At 48.4% G+C, this 15,983-nt stretch overlaps 1 protein-coding gene and 1 long non-coding RNA gene across 2 annotated transcripts; one reads left to right on the top strand and one right to left on the bottom strand.

Moving 5' to 3' along the window:
- Positions 1-915: 915 nt before the first annotated feature.
- Positions 916-13,031, top strand: PROKR2 (prokineticin receptor 2). Its single transcript, XM_072800147.1, has 3 exons — positions 916-1,098; positions 3,185-3,780; positions 9,879-13,031. Exons 2-3 carry the CDS (start codon positions 3,323-3,325, stop codon positions 10,573-10,575), a joined length of 1,155 nt encoding a protein of 384 aa, XP_072656248.1. The 5' UTR covers positions 916-1,098; positions 3,185-3,322; the 3' UTR covers positions 10,576-13,031.
- On the bottom strand, positions 4,510-9,004 carry LOC140618140 (uncharacterized). Its single transcript, XR_012018345.1, has 3 exons — positions 8,642-9,004; positions 5,726-5,797; positions 4,510-4,816 (listed from the first exon to the last, which is right to left on the bottom strand). It is a non-coding gene; the product is annotated as an uncharacterized lncRNA (long non-coding RNA).
- Positions 13,032-15,983: the final 2,952 nt, after the last annotated feature.

Consider the following 15,983-nt stretch of genomic DNA (forward strand, 5'->3'; position numbering starts at 1 on the left):
CCCCAAAGCATTTGACTTCTATATATTAACCTTGTATCCTGAAACTTTGCTATCATCATTTATTAGTCCCAGGAAGTTTTTTTGTCAATTCCTCTGGATTTTCTAAAGACATCATGCCATCTGCAACACAGATCACTTTATTTCTTCCTTCCCAATCTATATAAGGAATCTGCCCAATCTGTGTAAGAAAACTAAGGACCAGAGAGGTAATAGAAATTGCCTAAAATCAGAGCCTGGTGCAAGCAAGGTGGAGTGCTCCAGAAACAGGGCTCCAGGCAGGCAGGCAGAGGCCCAGCTAGAATGGTCTTTGAAAGGCCAAGGAATCTGGCAGTGCTGGCTATCGAAGGGTTTTGGTGAGGACTTCCGGGTAGGAGATTTCAGCAGGGCAGTCTATCTGGGATCCCCAGCTTCCACCTCGGGGGGCCTCCTCCTCCTCCACCACCCCCCACCCTAAAGGGCCCCCTCTGCACCCCCTAGGTCTCCCCGGCACCAGCCCTCGGGCACAACGGAATGTACCCCAGTCTGCTCCCGAAAGAGTAGCCTCGTGCGGGAGGGGACGCTAGCCCGGGGCCCCTACCAAAGGCCCCCGCGACCCGCCCCAGCGGAGCACGGAGGGCCCTGCCGGCTCCTTGGCATCCGCAGCACCTAGCCCCAGCACCTAGCCTCGCCTGCACGCTCGGGTGCGAGGACGCAGAAGCCGCTGCGCGCCGCCAACCCGGAGGACTGGGCTACGCGCCACCGCAGCCAGAACTCGGCGCCCGGGCACACGAGGTGCAGCAGCGGAGCGCCCACCCCGTGCCACCGCGCCGGGCGGGGCGGGGCGGGGCGGGGGCGGGGGCCGGCTGGGGACCCCGGGGCGGAGCCGAGCGCGGGCCGGGGCGGGGCGCACCGGGCCGGGTCCGAGGCGCCGAGCGGAGCTGCGGGGGCGGAGCGCCAACTCCAGCGGGAAGACGGAGACCGCGACGCGCTGGCGAAGCGCGCTGGAGCGAGGAAGAAAGGACACCCCGTCCGCAGCGCCACGGCACGCGCCAGTCGGGGTCCCCCGGGACGGGAGCGAGCGGCCAGGGCAGCTGAGCGCGGGAGGAGGCGGCCCGGCAGGTGGGTGCGAGCTCGGCTCAGTCCGGGTGTCGCTGGGTGCGGAGGGGGGCGTCGCCCGGGATGGAGGCGCCGACGCCCACTTTTCTCGGGCGGGGGGTGGGATTCCGGTGGCGCTGCCGCCCGCAGCTTTCCGGGGACGCGGGCCGGCTCCAAGTGCGGGAGTTCGCGCCGGCGAGGGCGCACCCAGCCCCGGCCCGCCAGGACAGGGCGCGCGGGCGCGGGGGCGCGGGGCCGGCGGGGAGCCCCACGCTGCAGGGCAGGGCCTGGGCGGGGGGCGTCGCGTTGAAAGGTGCGCTGGAAGGGAAGCGGCTCGGAGGGCTCCCGCGCACCGCGTCCTGCCCCTACCCCCAGCGCTCCTGGCGTCCGGAGGCCCCGCACGCGTGGCTTGGGGAGCTTGGCGCTCGGACTCGATTCCCGCCCTTGCTGGGCGGCGCCTCCGGGACCGCGCGGCCGCGCGGGGGTGAGGACGGGAGGCCCGGGGACGGGAGAGGCTCCTGGAGCCGGTTGGTCGGGGGCGGGGAGCGCGTCCCGCGAAACGTGGGGCCGGGCCGGCGCCCCCCGGCTCACGCGCTCTCCTCCGGGTCTGGGCGCTGGAGAGCCTCGGAGCGCGGAGGTCGAGGGGGCGCGACTCCCGCTTCCCTGCCTCCCGCCGGGCGCTGGCTGCGGGATCGGGGCCCCGTGGACCCGGACGGAGCACGGTCCCGCTGCGGACGCCGCTGGGAGCCCGTCGTCGGAGGGGTCCTTACCTCGGGTGCGCCGCAGGTTGCAGTGGCCCGGCCCCCCCACTGCTGTCCCTTCTGCGACGATTCCTGTCCCTGGCTCTTGCCCTGCTCTGACAGGCCTGGGCCAAACCCACTGTCCAGTTTGGTCCCAGCCTTGCAGCCAGCATCCCGCACTTGGGGTCCTTTTCAGTTGTGTTAAGCGGGGAGAGGGAGAGGCGGGTCACAGCTGGATGGCAGGGGTCCTCATTCTGCAGGCTTGGGCATGAGGGGGGCGGTGCTGAGGCCCTCCGACGCCCTGAACCCAATGGTGCTCCGCCTCCTGAGGGCTCAGTACTTCGGAGACGTTATTGCCCCTTGTCATGGGCATCTGGAGGTATTGAGAGCATAAAGGACTCCGCCAAGAGGGACAGTCCAGCCCTCAGGCCCTCCTGGGTCCTCACCGACCCACCTTCCCCCCACTCGCGCCCTCCTTGGGGGTGCTTTCCCTTAAAGTGGAGCAACCACCACTTTCAGACAGGATATAGTGCCTCCCGGTCAGGGTGGGGTCTGGTGGGGAACCAGGTAGGAGTCTGGTGAAGGGGACAGAGCGCTGATCAGAAGAGTGGGGGCAGGGAGGAGAAGCAGACCAAGCATTTCTTTTTAGATCTGGTTCCCAAAGCACAGAGGAGCAGCAAGAGAATTCCCTCCCCCTCCCCCCACAGTCCCCTCCACCTGCAGAATCCTGGGGTGGAGCCTCATTCATTCATCCTACCCACTCCATCCAGCCCCCTGTACGGGCCAGGCTAGACAGCAGGAATTTGGTTTACAGGAAGATCGGGACTCAGACAGTATAAATCACTGGCCCAAGATGACTCAGCCAGTTCATGTGAAAATGGATTTGGTGATTTGCACGTCCAAGGTTTGGCCAAGACATAGGGAGCAGTGCTTTGGAGGAAAGACCGACCCTGCCATGTCTCAGTCCTCGGGTGTCATTGTCCTTGACCAACAGATGGCTCAACTTTGTGACTCCCGTGGAAGCCTGGGCCGGCTGCAGGGAGCAGGCTTATAAAACTTTTAGAAGACACTGTGGGAATTGATGGTGGGAAAAGGGAGCGTGACCGGCAGTCACACTGGTCCTGGCCTCTGGGTAAAGGGCAAAGTTGCAGGTTCTTCTTGGATATCTTTGGAGAGTCCAATTCTTCCTATGCCCAGTACCTTCTGACAGCCAGTGAAAGATTTCCCAGTTTCCAAATCTCATGTCTCCTCCGCCTGTACCCCGGGTAGTTCAGTCCAAGGGTAGTCACTGGGTCTGGTTGGCCTGTACACCTGGAGAATACTACCAGGTGTTCTCCTGCATGCTGCCCACTGGTTGTGTCTCCTTCCAGAGCCCCAGGATGGCGTGTTGACTCTCCTCAGGGATGTGGGCAGGGTGCTAGGCTCAGTGAGTTGTGACCGCAGGAGGTCTGGACCCCCCTGGCTCAGAGTGCTCCGATCCACACACCTCTCCACCTGCAGTCTTCACCATGGCAGCCCAGGATGGAAACACCAGTTTTGCACCCAACGTCAATCCAGCTCAAGATCACACCTCCTCCCTCCCCTTCAACTTCAGCTATGGTGATTACGACCTCCCTCTGGACGAGGAGGAGGACATGACCAAGACCCGGACCTTCTTCGCTGCCAAGATCGTCATCGGTGTGGCACTGGCAGGCATCATGCTGGTCTGCGGCATTGGCAACTTTGTCTTCATCGCTGCCCTCGCCCGCTACAAGAAGCTGCGCAACCTCACCAACCTGCTCATCGCAAACCTGGCCATCTCTGACTTCCTGGTGGCCATCATCTGCTGCCCCTTCGAGATGGACTACTACGTGGTGCGCCAGCTCTCCTGGGAGCACGGCCATGTGCTCTGTGCCTCTGTCAACTACCTGCGCACCGTCTCCCTCTACGTCTCCACCAATGCCCTGCTGGCCATCGCTATCGACAGGTGAGGATGTTGGTGGGAGGGGGGCGGGGTAAAGATGGGCGCTGGGCCAGGCTGCCCCTTCCCTCACTTCAGCTCTGACAGGTGGGTGTTGCTGCAGATCTGAATGCCTGCTCACCTATCTGGGGCAAGAGGAGACACAGATCTCTGCTTGTGGCTCATGGTCCCCCCCAAACATGGTCAAGACTGAGGCTCCTGAGCACCCCCAGCTCTGGGCCGTGCCTGCAGATGCCACATCTGCCACAGATAGGCATGCCACGTGACTGTGAGTAGCCTCAGGTACAAAAGCAAAAGCAGCAAGTGTAGGCAACTTACTACTTAGAAGCCATGGGAGACTTCACCACGGGCCCTTCCAGTCGGGATAACACGTGCCAAGTTTTTCCTGCAACCATTCCCAAATCAAGCCCTAGAACATTTCCATCACCTAGAGAACTCCCTTGTCCCCCTGACCAGTCAGTCCTCTGCTTTCACTCAGCATAGTTTAGTTTTGCTTGTTCTTAAACTTCACAAAAACGGGATCCTAGAGGATTGTACTCTTTTTTTCTGGTGGTTTTGTTATAGAGCTGATTTTAAAATAAGGTAACAGCTATTTGTAGAAAAGAGGGAAGGACATCCTTCCCTTTGTTTTCTTGCATACATCCACGTGCTCATTTGCATACATTTGCATGAGATGTTCTGCAGGCCCTTGCTCTATTATATATTTATAAAATTTATAAAATTTCTAGTAGCAGCTTATGACAAATCTTACACACGTTTTACTTATGTAAATAGCTGTAGGTCAGTGTCAGACCACCACTGGCTATGTTCCAGGGGGGCGATGTGTAAAACATCCTCTTGTCCATGGAGTGTCAAAACTCATTTTGATGATGTGTTTTTTCGAACATCTTTTTTCTTTTTGGTTTCCTTTCAACTCTTCAGTTTTTTCCTTGTTCTTGGTGCTATTTAGATTTGTCATTCTTTTTAATCAACCAGTTGATTATTTTCCATAATGAAATACACATAGAGGTAGTGGAGCCATCTTCTTTTTGTAACATAATTCCTGCAGGAAAAACAATTTTGTTATTACTGCTCTGAGGCTCTGCAGCCCTAAAACCAGTGTTTATAAAATGTAACTGTCAACCAACTATACCAAATTCCCCAGAGCAAGTGATAAAAGGCAGATCCCTAGGCCCCACACAGCCCAAAGGAACGAAAATCCCTTGTGCTAGGCCCCAGGAATCTGCATTTTTATCCAATTCCCTGAGTGATTCTGATGCTCACTCAGGTGAGAGTTATCACTGTTCTCATCCTCTTTCTCCCATTGAAACCTTTATCTTTATAATGTTAGGGGGTTTAGGCAACATAGGAGTTTCTTAGGAAGCAACCATCCAGTTAAACATAAAGAGTAGTTCCAGATACACCATTCCACCCATCACCCAGGCTGGAACAATTACCATCATTCTTTCTTTTTTTTTTTTTTTAAGTTAAGTTTTTATTTGAATTTCATTTAATTAATATACAGTATAATATTATTTTCAGGTGTACAGTATAGTGATTCAATAATTCCATACGACACCTGGGGCTCATCACAAGTACACTCCTTCATCCCCATCATCTGTTTCTCCCATCCCCCACCCTCTCCCCTTGGGTAACCACCAGTTTGTTCTACATTGTTAAGAGTCTGTTTCTTGGTTTGATTCTCTCTTTCTTTTCTCCCCCTCTGCTCATTTGTTTGTTTCTTAAGTTCCACATATGAGTGAAATCTTATGGTATTTGTCTTTCTCTGACTTCTTTCCCTTAGCATTATACTCTCCAGCTCCATCCACGTCATTGCAAACGGCAAGATTTCATTCTTTCTTATGACTGAATAATAGTCATTATGAGTGTGTGTACGCACACACACAGTATACACTAATATATATGTGTATATATATGTATGCTAATACATATTTATATTATATATACATACCACATCTCCTGTATCCATTCATCAGTCAGGAATACTTGGGCTGTTTCCCTCATATGGTTATTATAAATAATGCTGCAATAAACACAAGGGTGCTTTGAATTAGTGTTCACCCTTTGAATTAGTGTTTTTGTATTCTTTGGATAAATACCCAGTAGTGGGATTGCTGGATCATAGGGTAGTTCTATTTTTAATTTTTCTTTAAAAAAAAAAAAGATTTTATTTATTTGAGAGAGAGAGCTAGAGAGAGACAGCACAAGCAGGGGGAGGAGCACAGAGGGAGAAGCAACTCCCTGCTGAGCAGGGATCCCAACTCGGGGTTCCATTCCAGGACCCTGATCACGACCTGAGCCAAAGGCAGATGCTTGGGATCCCTGGGTGGCACAGCAGTTTGGCACCTGCCTTTGGCCCAGGGCACGATCCTGGAGACCCGGGATCAAATCCCATGTCGGGCTCCCGGTGCATGGAGCCTGCTTCTCCCTCTGCCTGTGTCTCTGCCTCTCTCTCTCTCTTTCTCTCTCTCTATCATAAATAAATAAAAATTAAATTAAAACAAAACAAAACAAAACAAAGGCAGATGCTTAAGCGACTGAGCCACCCAGGCATCCCTATTGACTTTTCAAGGAGCCTCCATACTATTTTTCACAGTGGCTGCACCAGTTTGCATTTTTACCAACAGCGCATAAAGGTTCCTCCACATCCTCACCAACACCTGTCATTTTTTGTGTTTTTGATTTTAGTCATTCTGACAGGTGTGATGTGGTATCTCATTGTAGTTTTGATTTGCATTTCCCTGATGAGCGAGGTTGAGCATCTTTTCATGTGTCTGTTGGCCATCTGGGTGTCTTCTTTGGAGAAATGTCTGTTCATATCATCTGTCCATTTTTTAATTGGATTATTTGGTTTTTGGGTGTTGAGTTTAACAAGTGCTTTATATGTTTTGGATACTAACCCTGTATTAAATATGTCATTTGAAGATATCTTCTTCCATTCCAGAGGCTGCCTTTTAGTTTTGTTGTTTCCTTTGCTGTGCAGAAGCTTTTTATTTTGACATAGTCCCAAGAGTTTATTTTTGCTCTTGTTTCCCTTGCCTCAGGAGACATATCTAGAAGAATGTTGCTGTGGCCGATTTCGGAGAAATTACTGCCTGTGCTTTCTTCTAGGACTTTTATGGTTTCAGGTGTCACATTTAGGTCTTTAATCCATTTTAAATTTTTTTGTGTGTATGGTGTAAGAAATTAGTCTGGTTTCGTTCTTTTGCATATAGCTGTCCACTGGAGCATGGGAAGCAGAGCCTGAGGTGCAAAGGTGAGGGCTATCCTGGAAATGCTGTGCAGGTAGCCAAGAGGACTTTGGAAGCAGAACTAATTCAGGATTCTCTCTCTCTTTCTCTCTCTCTCTCTCTCTCCCTCCTCCACCCCAATATAGTCCCAGCATGAAAAGTTTCTCAATAACCAATGCCAGAGAGAATTTCTACATTCCTACTTATTCTATCATCAACTCTTATATTCTAATATTTTATCATCCAGTAACATCTTCCTCACTTTAAAAGATGTTCCAAAATGCAGAGTTGCTATCAAATAAGTCCGAAAGGAAAGAACGCTGGCCTAGGAGTTACTGAGAACATCTGGGTTCCAAGCTGTGCACTTGGATAAATCCCTTATGCTTCTGGGACTTAGTTTCTTCATCTGTGAAATGGAAATAATAATAACTCAACAGAGTTATTATTATTGTCTGGTTCAGAGAGGGTAAACATACATACATAAAGCATGTTGGAAGCTATAGCACTTTGTTAAAACTGATTATTTTCCATGACTTGTCTGTTGGGAAAAGGGACATCCACAAGGTCTCTGTTACCCTCCCTGTGCTTGGATGCGCATTTCCTGAGATCCACACTCTCCTAGGGTCCCTATGAGTTGAAATAACATCTCTTCTAGGTCCTCCACACATGAACCTCACTCTTCTTCTGACTGTGGCATCCAGAAATACTCATAGATATCCCTTCTTATATTTCTACATCATAGGACAGACATGTCTTACCAAAGAGTAAAGTGAAGTGCGCAGGGAGGCCTGTGTCTCTCCCACCCCTGCTATGTCAGTCTTTGTAGGTTTATCTAATTGAGTATGAAGCAGTCCCTATGCTCACAGATGAAAGCCTCACTATCTAATTCTAACAAAAGTGAGAGTTTGACCATCCATGCTTCTTATCATTTGCCTTATTTTTCACTTGATTTAGAACCTGAGTGCTACTTATTAGGCTCTTGTATTATAAAGCCTAAAATTACCTGGGCTACTTTACACCTTCAAGCCCCATAGGGCCCCAAGGTCCCTACCCATGAAGTCCCCTGTTCTTGCCACATATACCCCTTCATCCAGCAGGAAAGGCTCCTGACCTGTTATTCCTGTCTCAGCTGGACCAGCTGCACCCCCAGTCCTCAACCTGATGGGTTTCCCCTCCCTGCCAGCTGGCAGAATTATTCAAACAAGCCAATCACATCCTCCCATGGGAGTCAAGGGTCACTTCAGACCTCTTGTCACTATAGCGCCTGCTGCCCACAGCCCCCGCTGGTTCGTTTTATTCCTGAGTACAACTCCCCTGTGGCCCTGCATAGTGGGCAGTGTCCCTCTTCCTTGGCTGGGAGTATATGAGACTAGTTAACTGCTATTGACCTCATCTGCCTGGCATCAGGTGTTGTGTGGTCATTCATCTCCTATTTAGGTCAGGAGAATCCTGCCTTCATCAACAGGGTGAATAGGAGGTGGTCAGAATCTCAATATCTTCATGAAGCATTCCCAGACTACATCACTAACATAATGACCATGTCTTTCTTCAAGTTGGCTCTTAACCTATCATTTGGTTATTCTAGTTTTTGTGTGGAAGAAAAGGTCTCTGAGGTCAAGGCCTGTGCCTTCCCTTACTTGTTTCCATATACATCGGTTGGGCATGCAGCAGGACCAGCAACCTGTTGTGCGTTTACCAGGTTGTAGCAGATGCAATTGATGCCCCTGTCTTATCCTTTTGCTATTGTGACTTCGGTGCACACCTGTCCACTCCCACTAGCCAACACCTGCATTTCTTTGTCTGATGGCCTCCTCTGTCTCCCTCACCAAAGACTTAAAATTGTTGGTATACAAATATCCCAGTTCCCTCTCACTCCTGGGTGAACTGCGTCTGCTCCAGGGGCTTAGCAGGAATAAGCATCAGCTGCCTACAGTGAAGGCTTGCTCAGTAACGCAGCCTATTTTGACTGCCTTCCCATGCCCACCCCACAAAGGGTGCCAACCTCTTTCCCAGGCAGTATTGCTCACTGGAAAGAGCAGGATAAAGCCTCATGCTGTGTGCTGCTTTATGATGTCAAGGCAATGTCACACACCTCATCTGAGTTTGAGACAGCACAGGGAGGTGGGTGTAAAAGTTTTGTATCAGGAGCCTGGACTCTGGTCCCTGCACCGAGTTTGGTCAGATCATTTACTTCTCTCATTAGACAGATTCCTTAGATTCCATGCCAAGCCCACCTGAACTCTCCTTCCTTCTCTGTAATACAGGATGACACCTGAAGGGAGGAGAGAGACAGCCCTAATTCACTGCCCTGAGAAGGTCCCCACCTCTCTCAGAGCTTCAGAGCCCTCCTTTCACCTCTAACCCATGATTATTTGGAATAAAGAGTTTTGAAAGTATTAGATTCTTGGGCAGAATGCCAAGACAAAGCCAAGGTGGTATCAATAGGACGAACAATAATAGTGCTGCCTATATTCATTGAACATCTGCTACATCCGAAGCATTTTACAAACATACTCATGTTTAATATTCACAGCAGCCCCACAAGGTAGGTGTCACTTTATCCCATGTTGCGTTTGAAGAAACAAATCTCAGAAAGGCTGAGTGATTCACTCCAGACCCCAAAGCCAGTCAGGAGGAAAGCTGGGATCTAGTCCACCTGTTTGACCAAAGCCTGTGCTGTTTCCAGTAAACCGCTGCGCTACTCCAAATGTCAAATGATGTTGCTAAAATAGGACGAAGCTTGTCAAAGCCGGATAATTACACAGGGACTCGTTGTGCCATTCTGTCTGCTTTTGCGGTGTGTTTGCGCTTAGTTCCAGACGAATGTTTGCAAGCACACGTCATTATTACTGACGGCTTGCCTCCCCACACCAGGTATCTCGCCATCGTTCACCCCTTGAAGCCACGGATGAATTATCAAACGGCCTCCTTCCTGATCGCTTTGGTCTGGTTGGTGTCCATCCTCATCGCCATCCCGTCGGCCTACTTCACAACGGAGACGGTCCTGTTTATCGTCAAGAGCCAGGAGAAGATCTTCTGCGGCCAGGTCTGGCCGGTGGACCAGCAGCTCTACTACAAGTCCTACTTCCTGTTGATCTTCGGCGTGGAGTTCGTGGGCCCCGTGGTGACCATGACCCTGTGCTACGCCAGGGTCTCCCGCGAGCTCTGGTTCAAGGCCGTGCCAGGCTTCCAGACAGAGCAGATCCGGAAGCGGCTGCGCTGCCGCAGAAAGACGGTGCTGGTGCTCATGTGCATCCTCACGGCCTACGTGCTGTGCTGGGCGCCTTTCTACGGCTTCACCATCGTGCGCGACTTCTTCCCCGCCGTGTTCGTCAAGGAGAAGCACTACCTCACAGCCTTCTACGTGGTCGAGTGCATCGCCATGAGCAACAGCATGATCAACACCGTGTGCTTTGTAACGGTCAAGAACAACACCATGAAATACTTCAAGAGGATGATGCTGCTCCACTGGCGTCCCTCCCACCACGGGAGCAAGTCGAGCGCCGACCTGGACCTCAAGACCAGCGGCATGCCGGCCACGGAAGAGGTGGACTGTATCAGGCTGAAGTGACCTGCTCGTGTTCCTCAGCCCAAAACCCAAAAGCGACCACTCTGAGCACCATCCACCCGTAACCAAGTTCACACTTGGCTGCCTAAAGGAAGGACAGCCGTGTTCCCCTCCTCGCTGCCCTCAAGGAACTGGATGCTTCTCAGTCCCGAAAGATGGTGGGACTCAAGGCAGGTAACAGAAACTGACTTTGGCCTAGCTTCCTGTGTGCTGGCCACACCAGTGAGATTGGCTGAGTCAACAGGAGCTGACATTTACCCATTTCCTACTGTGGGAGAAAATTAAATAACAAGAAAAATGGCAGTAGCTATTGGAATCGCCAAGCGATGGCCAGTCAAGGGCCTCTGATGGTTATCTGCACTCACTCTCCATCTCCCTGCTCTCACTCTGTATCTTATCAATGCAGGAAGGTCAAGAGGTGAGAGAATAAGCCAGTTAGGTGTGACAGAAACATAAGGCGGAAACATAAACATCAGAGTGTGGGGTTTACTGCCTCATGGGAAGAGGACTCATGCCATCACATTGAACTTTCCCACTCGGCTCCCCCCACCTCCGAAGGATAGTTTCTAGGATTCTGGCTACGAGAAAAAATATTTTCTCATAACCAGGGCATTGGTTATGTACAATGTTGTAATTTCAAAGGAAAGGACCAAGATATCTCTTTTCCACTGATGCTTTGAGAACTCATTTTTTTGGGTGAAGACATGTGGTTCTGAAATGAGGAATACATCCAGTCCCTGACACCTGAGCGTAAAGGATTTTGGGGCTGTAATGTCAGGGAGGCTGGGGACAGAGGAAGGGGTGGAGCTTGCCACTGGTAATAAACGTAATCTATATGGCTGAGGTCTTTTTTTTTTTTCTTTTTTTTTTTTTTTTTATGGCTGAGGTCTAAGTGACTTAGCAATCTAAGGTCTGGATCACTTTCTACAACAAATCCTCTTTTTTGAGAACAAACAAAATGAGCTCTACTTGGAAAGGAGAGGCCTGGGTTCAAGCCTGAATTCTAAGATCCATGTGACCTGCATGCTTACTCTGTCTGCTTCATTGAAATCAGGGTGATGAAAACAGCTGTGCTATCTACCTTCCAGGACTATTGGAAGAGCCCATGGAGGCCATAGTTTGAAAGTGCTTTTTAACTCTACCAGTGGTGAGAATGTATACATGCTATTGAACAGTTTGGATAAGAGAAACCCCATCCACTGTGACTAAATGTGAAGAAACACTCCCACTTTTTCGTTCCTTGTCTTTGGACCAGAGACCCCTACCTGAATCCTTCACAGTGCAGCCTGTCCCCTGGGGCAGAAAAAGGAACCCCTGTCCTGGGTTATAATGAGGAAGATTTAACCTCAGAATTTCAGACCACCCGCCCCTGCTGCCACCATCGTCTTCAAAAGTTTTGACAATCTTCCCTGCATGTCGTGAAGCAGCACAGCCCAGGGCTGCACAGTGTTAGTATTATTATACATCTGTGGTGATTATATATCTATGTTCTTGATCCTTCCTGGTTCATTTTAAAGCAGAGACTACAAATGGTACCTGGTTTGGGATTGACCCGTCCCCATTGGGATAACTCCTACTTTTCTCTAGAGAAAGGGTTATTGGGTTGTTTGCTTGCGTGTTTTTTTTTTTTTAATTAATTGTTGGTTTGTTTACCCAACAGTGAAGCTTCAACCAACATTTCCTTCCATCACAACCCAGCACACTCCCCTTCAACCCAATCATTTGTACCTCAGGAGATGCGCACTGACTTTAATATTAGCGTAAGCCAAATGGTTTGCAAGTTCTAAGTTTACAAAAATTACACAATGCATTTTAAAGCCAAGCAACCAAGTATTTGGGGTTATCTGCATTTTTATACATACAACTGTGCTTTTATTTATTTCCCCCATCTTGACTCTTCTCCTAATTAAAAGATTCTTTAAGAGTAGACTGTGCTACAGTTGTGTCTGACAAAAGAATTCAGCCCCTTTTTCCTTTTTATCCTAAAATGTACCATCCTCCTTTCATTTAAATTTAACTGAAACAGCTTTTGTAAATATCAGTGCGTATTTGTGATTTTTCCAGTGAATAAGTGTTATGTTGTTATCTAATTAAATAATTAACATATGGAATCTTAACCACAGTGTTCAAGTGTTTTCCCCACTAATCTTTTATATATGTTAGTATATTTAGATATAAACAGTATGTCTAGATATAAACCTAAACAGTTCAACCCTGGAACAGAGAAGCAACGTGTTGAAGGCATATTTAGAATAGCTCATGCCAGCATCCGGCCTCCCGTTGGTTACATCCCTCAAGCTTTACAGCCCAGGTGTGGATTCATGCATGCAAAACTACTCAGTGCCTCTATTACCCTTTGTTTTAAAATTGTCTTGTTTGTGTAATGAATACTACTGTCTGCATGGAGACTGTCCATTCACCTAATTGGTGTTAAAGTAATAAATAATAAATTAATTGCACTTATGTTTCCTCTCTTCTTCTCAAGATGAATTGATAATAAGTTTAAGATACTTTAATGAGCTTGGCTATATAAACATTTATACATACTATTATATATGGCAAATTTTATCTCATTTGGCAATCCAGGTCCATTTCTTTGGCCAGAATAAGAGAAAAGATGACTTTGGGATGAAGCTATTAGAGGTTTTTCTTTCAGCATCCAATATCCGAATAAGTTGATTCTCAAACTAAAGAAATCAAAAAATGGCTTTAAGCTCTCAGGCATAAACACCAATTCCAGACTTAGGAGGGAGAATGTGACATATGGGAGGTGATTGGAAAACTTTAAAAAAGAGTTTCATTTATAGGGGAAAATGATGGCTTTGAAATGTATTGCTTCAATTTAACCATTATTTTCCCTTGGGCTCAAGAAGACACACACACACACACACACACACACACACACACACTCCAAAGCAGAAAATGGCCTTTTGAGGGCTTATGATTCAACTTACTCCTTGCTTAGGTGAGGAGATCTAAATTCCAAATGAGAAATTACTTGCTTCAGGACACAAAGCTAACTTCTGTTGGAGGCAAAACATTACCCCAAGGTCTAACTCTGGTCCAGTGAACTGTACTTAGTCACTGTGTTCCAGAGCCCAAAGGAGATGAGCATCTCTAAGAATGCTTAAAGGGCCATTTAAACTGGTTTCTGACCCGAAAGAATCATGAGTTGCACAAAAGATACCTCCCTTCCCCCTAGCAAGCAAAGAGTGCACCCCATCCATGTGACTTCATAATCCAGACTCCATGATTCCAGAGAAACCAAAGAGAATTATGGCAGGGCCCCGCTGATGCTCCTGTGTTTCTTTTCCCCATGAGAGACATGCCCTCCCTGGGGGAGATCAGAACACATTGATTTGAACGTACATGGAACTATCTAAGAATGATACTAGAGCATGTGGGAAAGCAGATCATGATGAAAGATGACCCTAACCCAAGGAAAAGCAGGTAGTGGGAGGAAGAGTGTGTTCATATTCAAAGACAAAGTCTGGGGCCACCCAAGGCAGAGTGTGCAATTTTCACCCAAGTCACTACCAGCTGGCCTCGAGCAGTGGTCATTCTTCACATTTCCCAAGGAGCAAATGGCTTCCAGTCACCAGATCAACTTCCCTCTGCAGGTACGCCAACCAAGGACATATTACCTCCTGGAGTTCCTTGCACCACCTAACCTTGTACAGTTATTCAAAGAGCTCCAAATATGGGACGATTTTTCTAAGAGATAAGCTAGTATGAAAAAAAGGTACTTGGCACTTTCTTTGGATGTAACAAACTGGTGGCAGGCGAGGGATTCATTGGAACTTAGAATAAGTAATTGCTGGGCAGGGAAATAGGCAGAGGTTTGTCTTCAAGAAGCAGGAAGGTCAGCCCTTGAAACAGAAGGCCATGTAGACACAAGGTCCTTGCTTTTTTTTTTTTTTTACTGACTCTTACACTAAATTTCCACAGATGAGTCACAGGCTGATATGAAAGAGGTCATTTCCAGAATCTTGTTTAATCTTGTTTAATCATGTTAATCCCAGCTCTGGATCCAACACAATCCTTTGGCTGACCTCTGCTTTAGGGATGGTCCACTGTGTGCAAAAAAAGTGGCTTCCACCCATTTAGCCAGTGTCTGTGCTGCCTACTAGGGAGGAGCAGATATGATGGAGATGCAAACCTGAATCCTAAAATGACTTTTGAAATAACATGTGCTTAATCCTGTGTCGAAGTGGAAACACTGTAAACACAAAAATGGGAGGAATCCAGAAGACAGTTTCCTTCTGGCCAAGGGAATCAGGGAAGGCTTGGGGTGGTGGGGTAGTTAGGCAGAGCCCTGGACCTTGGTAAATGGTGGGGAGAGGGCATCCAAGGCAAAGGGGCCAGAATGAATCAAGATGTAGAAGGGAGGAGAAATGAGATGGGATGGTGAATTGTTTGGTTGGCACAAAGAATTCAGAATGTTTAAAGGGAGAGAAAACTCAGGCAGCAGGCTGAAGAGCAGGATGAAGAAAGAGGCCAGAGGAGGGGGATGGCCTGAAAGAGCCTGAGATGCACAATTATACAGCATCAGGTTCAAACATTAATTCTTCTTTAACCATGTGCATTTGGAAGATACCTTACCCCTTATCCAGGCTTTAGTTTCTTAGGTGTTAAATGGGAGTAATAATAATACCTACATCATAGGATTATATGTGGACTAAATATATATCTTAGAAAAATGCCTAGTACATCATAAGCAGGCAATAGATACTATTATTTTTAGGATGATTAATTGTAGGAACAGAATTTCTTCTAGATGAGTCCAGAACATTGTGTCATATAAAATGGATATCATATTTTCGAGGTTATCAAACCAGAGAATTTTTTTCTGTGATCTCAATCTCTAGTCATCTTGGACTCCCAACCATACCAGGCCAGTTCAAATCACTGGATTTTTTTCCATAATGTGAGGATGCCCTTCCACCATTAAGCCTCAGCCAGGAAGTTTAATGATCTCCAGGAAAGAGATTATGATGTAGGGGAAGTCCTTTCCATAGAGGAAGAAAAAAACAAACACTACTCCTTCTAGTCCCTACAAGATCAGGAAAGAAAGAAAAAATGTTAGTTGAACACCAAAGATATTTGTCCTTGCTTTCTGATTTTACGGGCTAAATCTAGGTGGTGGATGTGGGGACGCAATAGAAACATGTAAGTTATGGGGAAGCTTTGGATCAAAAAACAGGGAGGCACCAGTGGAATGCTTCCCCAAGCTCACTCTTCCTTAAGCTCCTCTAAGAAGAGTCCTGCATATGACCCAGAGATATTGTGAACCAGCAGTGGAAAGGGCCACCATCTTGGTTGCCAGGTTCTGTGAGACACTCTTGATTGTGGAAGCATGCTTAAGCCTGTAAGTCATCTCACTTCATCATGTAAAGATGTTTAAATCCCCC

The sequence above is a fragment of the Canis lupus genome, chromosome 26 (genome assembly GCF_048164855.1).
Source record: "Canis lupus baileyi chromosome 26, mCanLup2.hap1, whole genome shotgun sequence".
Lineage (NCBI taxonomy): Eukaryota > Metazoa > Chordata > Mammalia > Carnivora > Canidae > Canis > Canis lupus.

Coding starts and splice junctions, on each gene's coding strand:
- PROKR2 (XM_072800147.1), top strand. CDS start 3,323: ATGGCAGCCCAGGATGGAAACACCAGTTTTGCACCCAACGTCAATCCA. Junction 3,781..9,878: donor CTGGCCATCGCTATCGACAG/GTGAGGATGTTG, acceptor TCCCCACACCAG/GTATCTCGCCATCGTTCACC.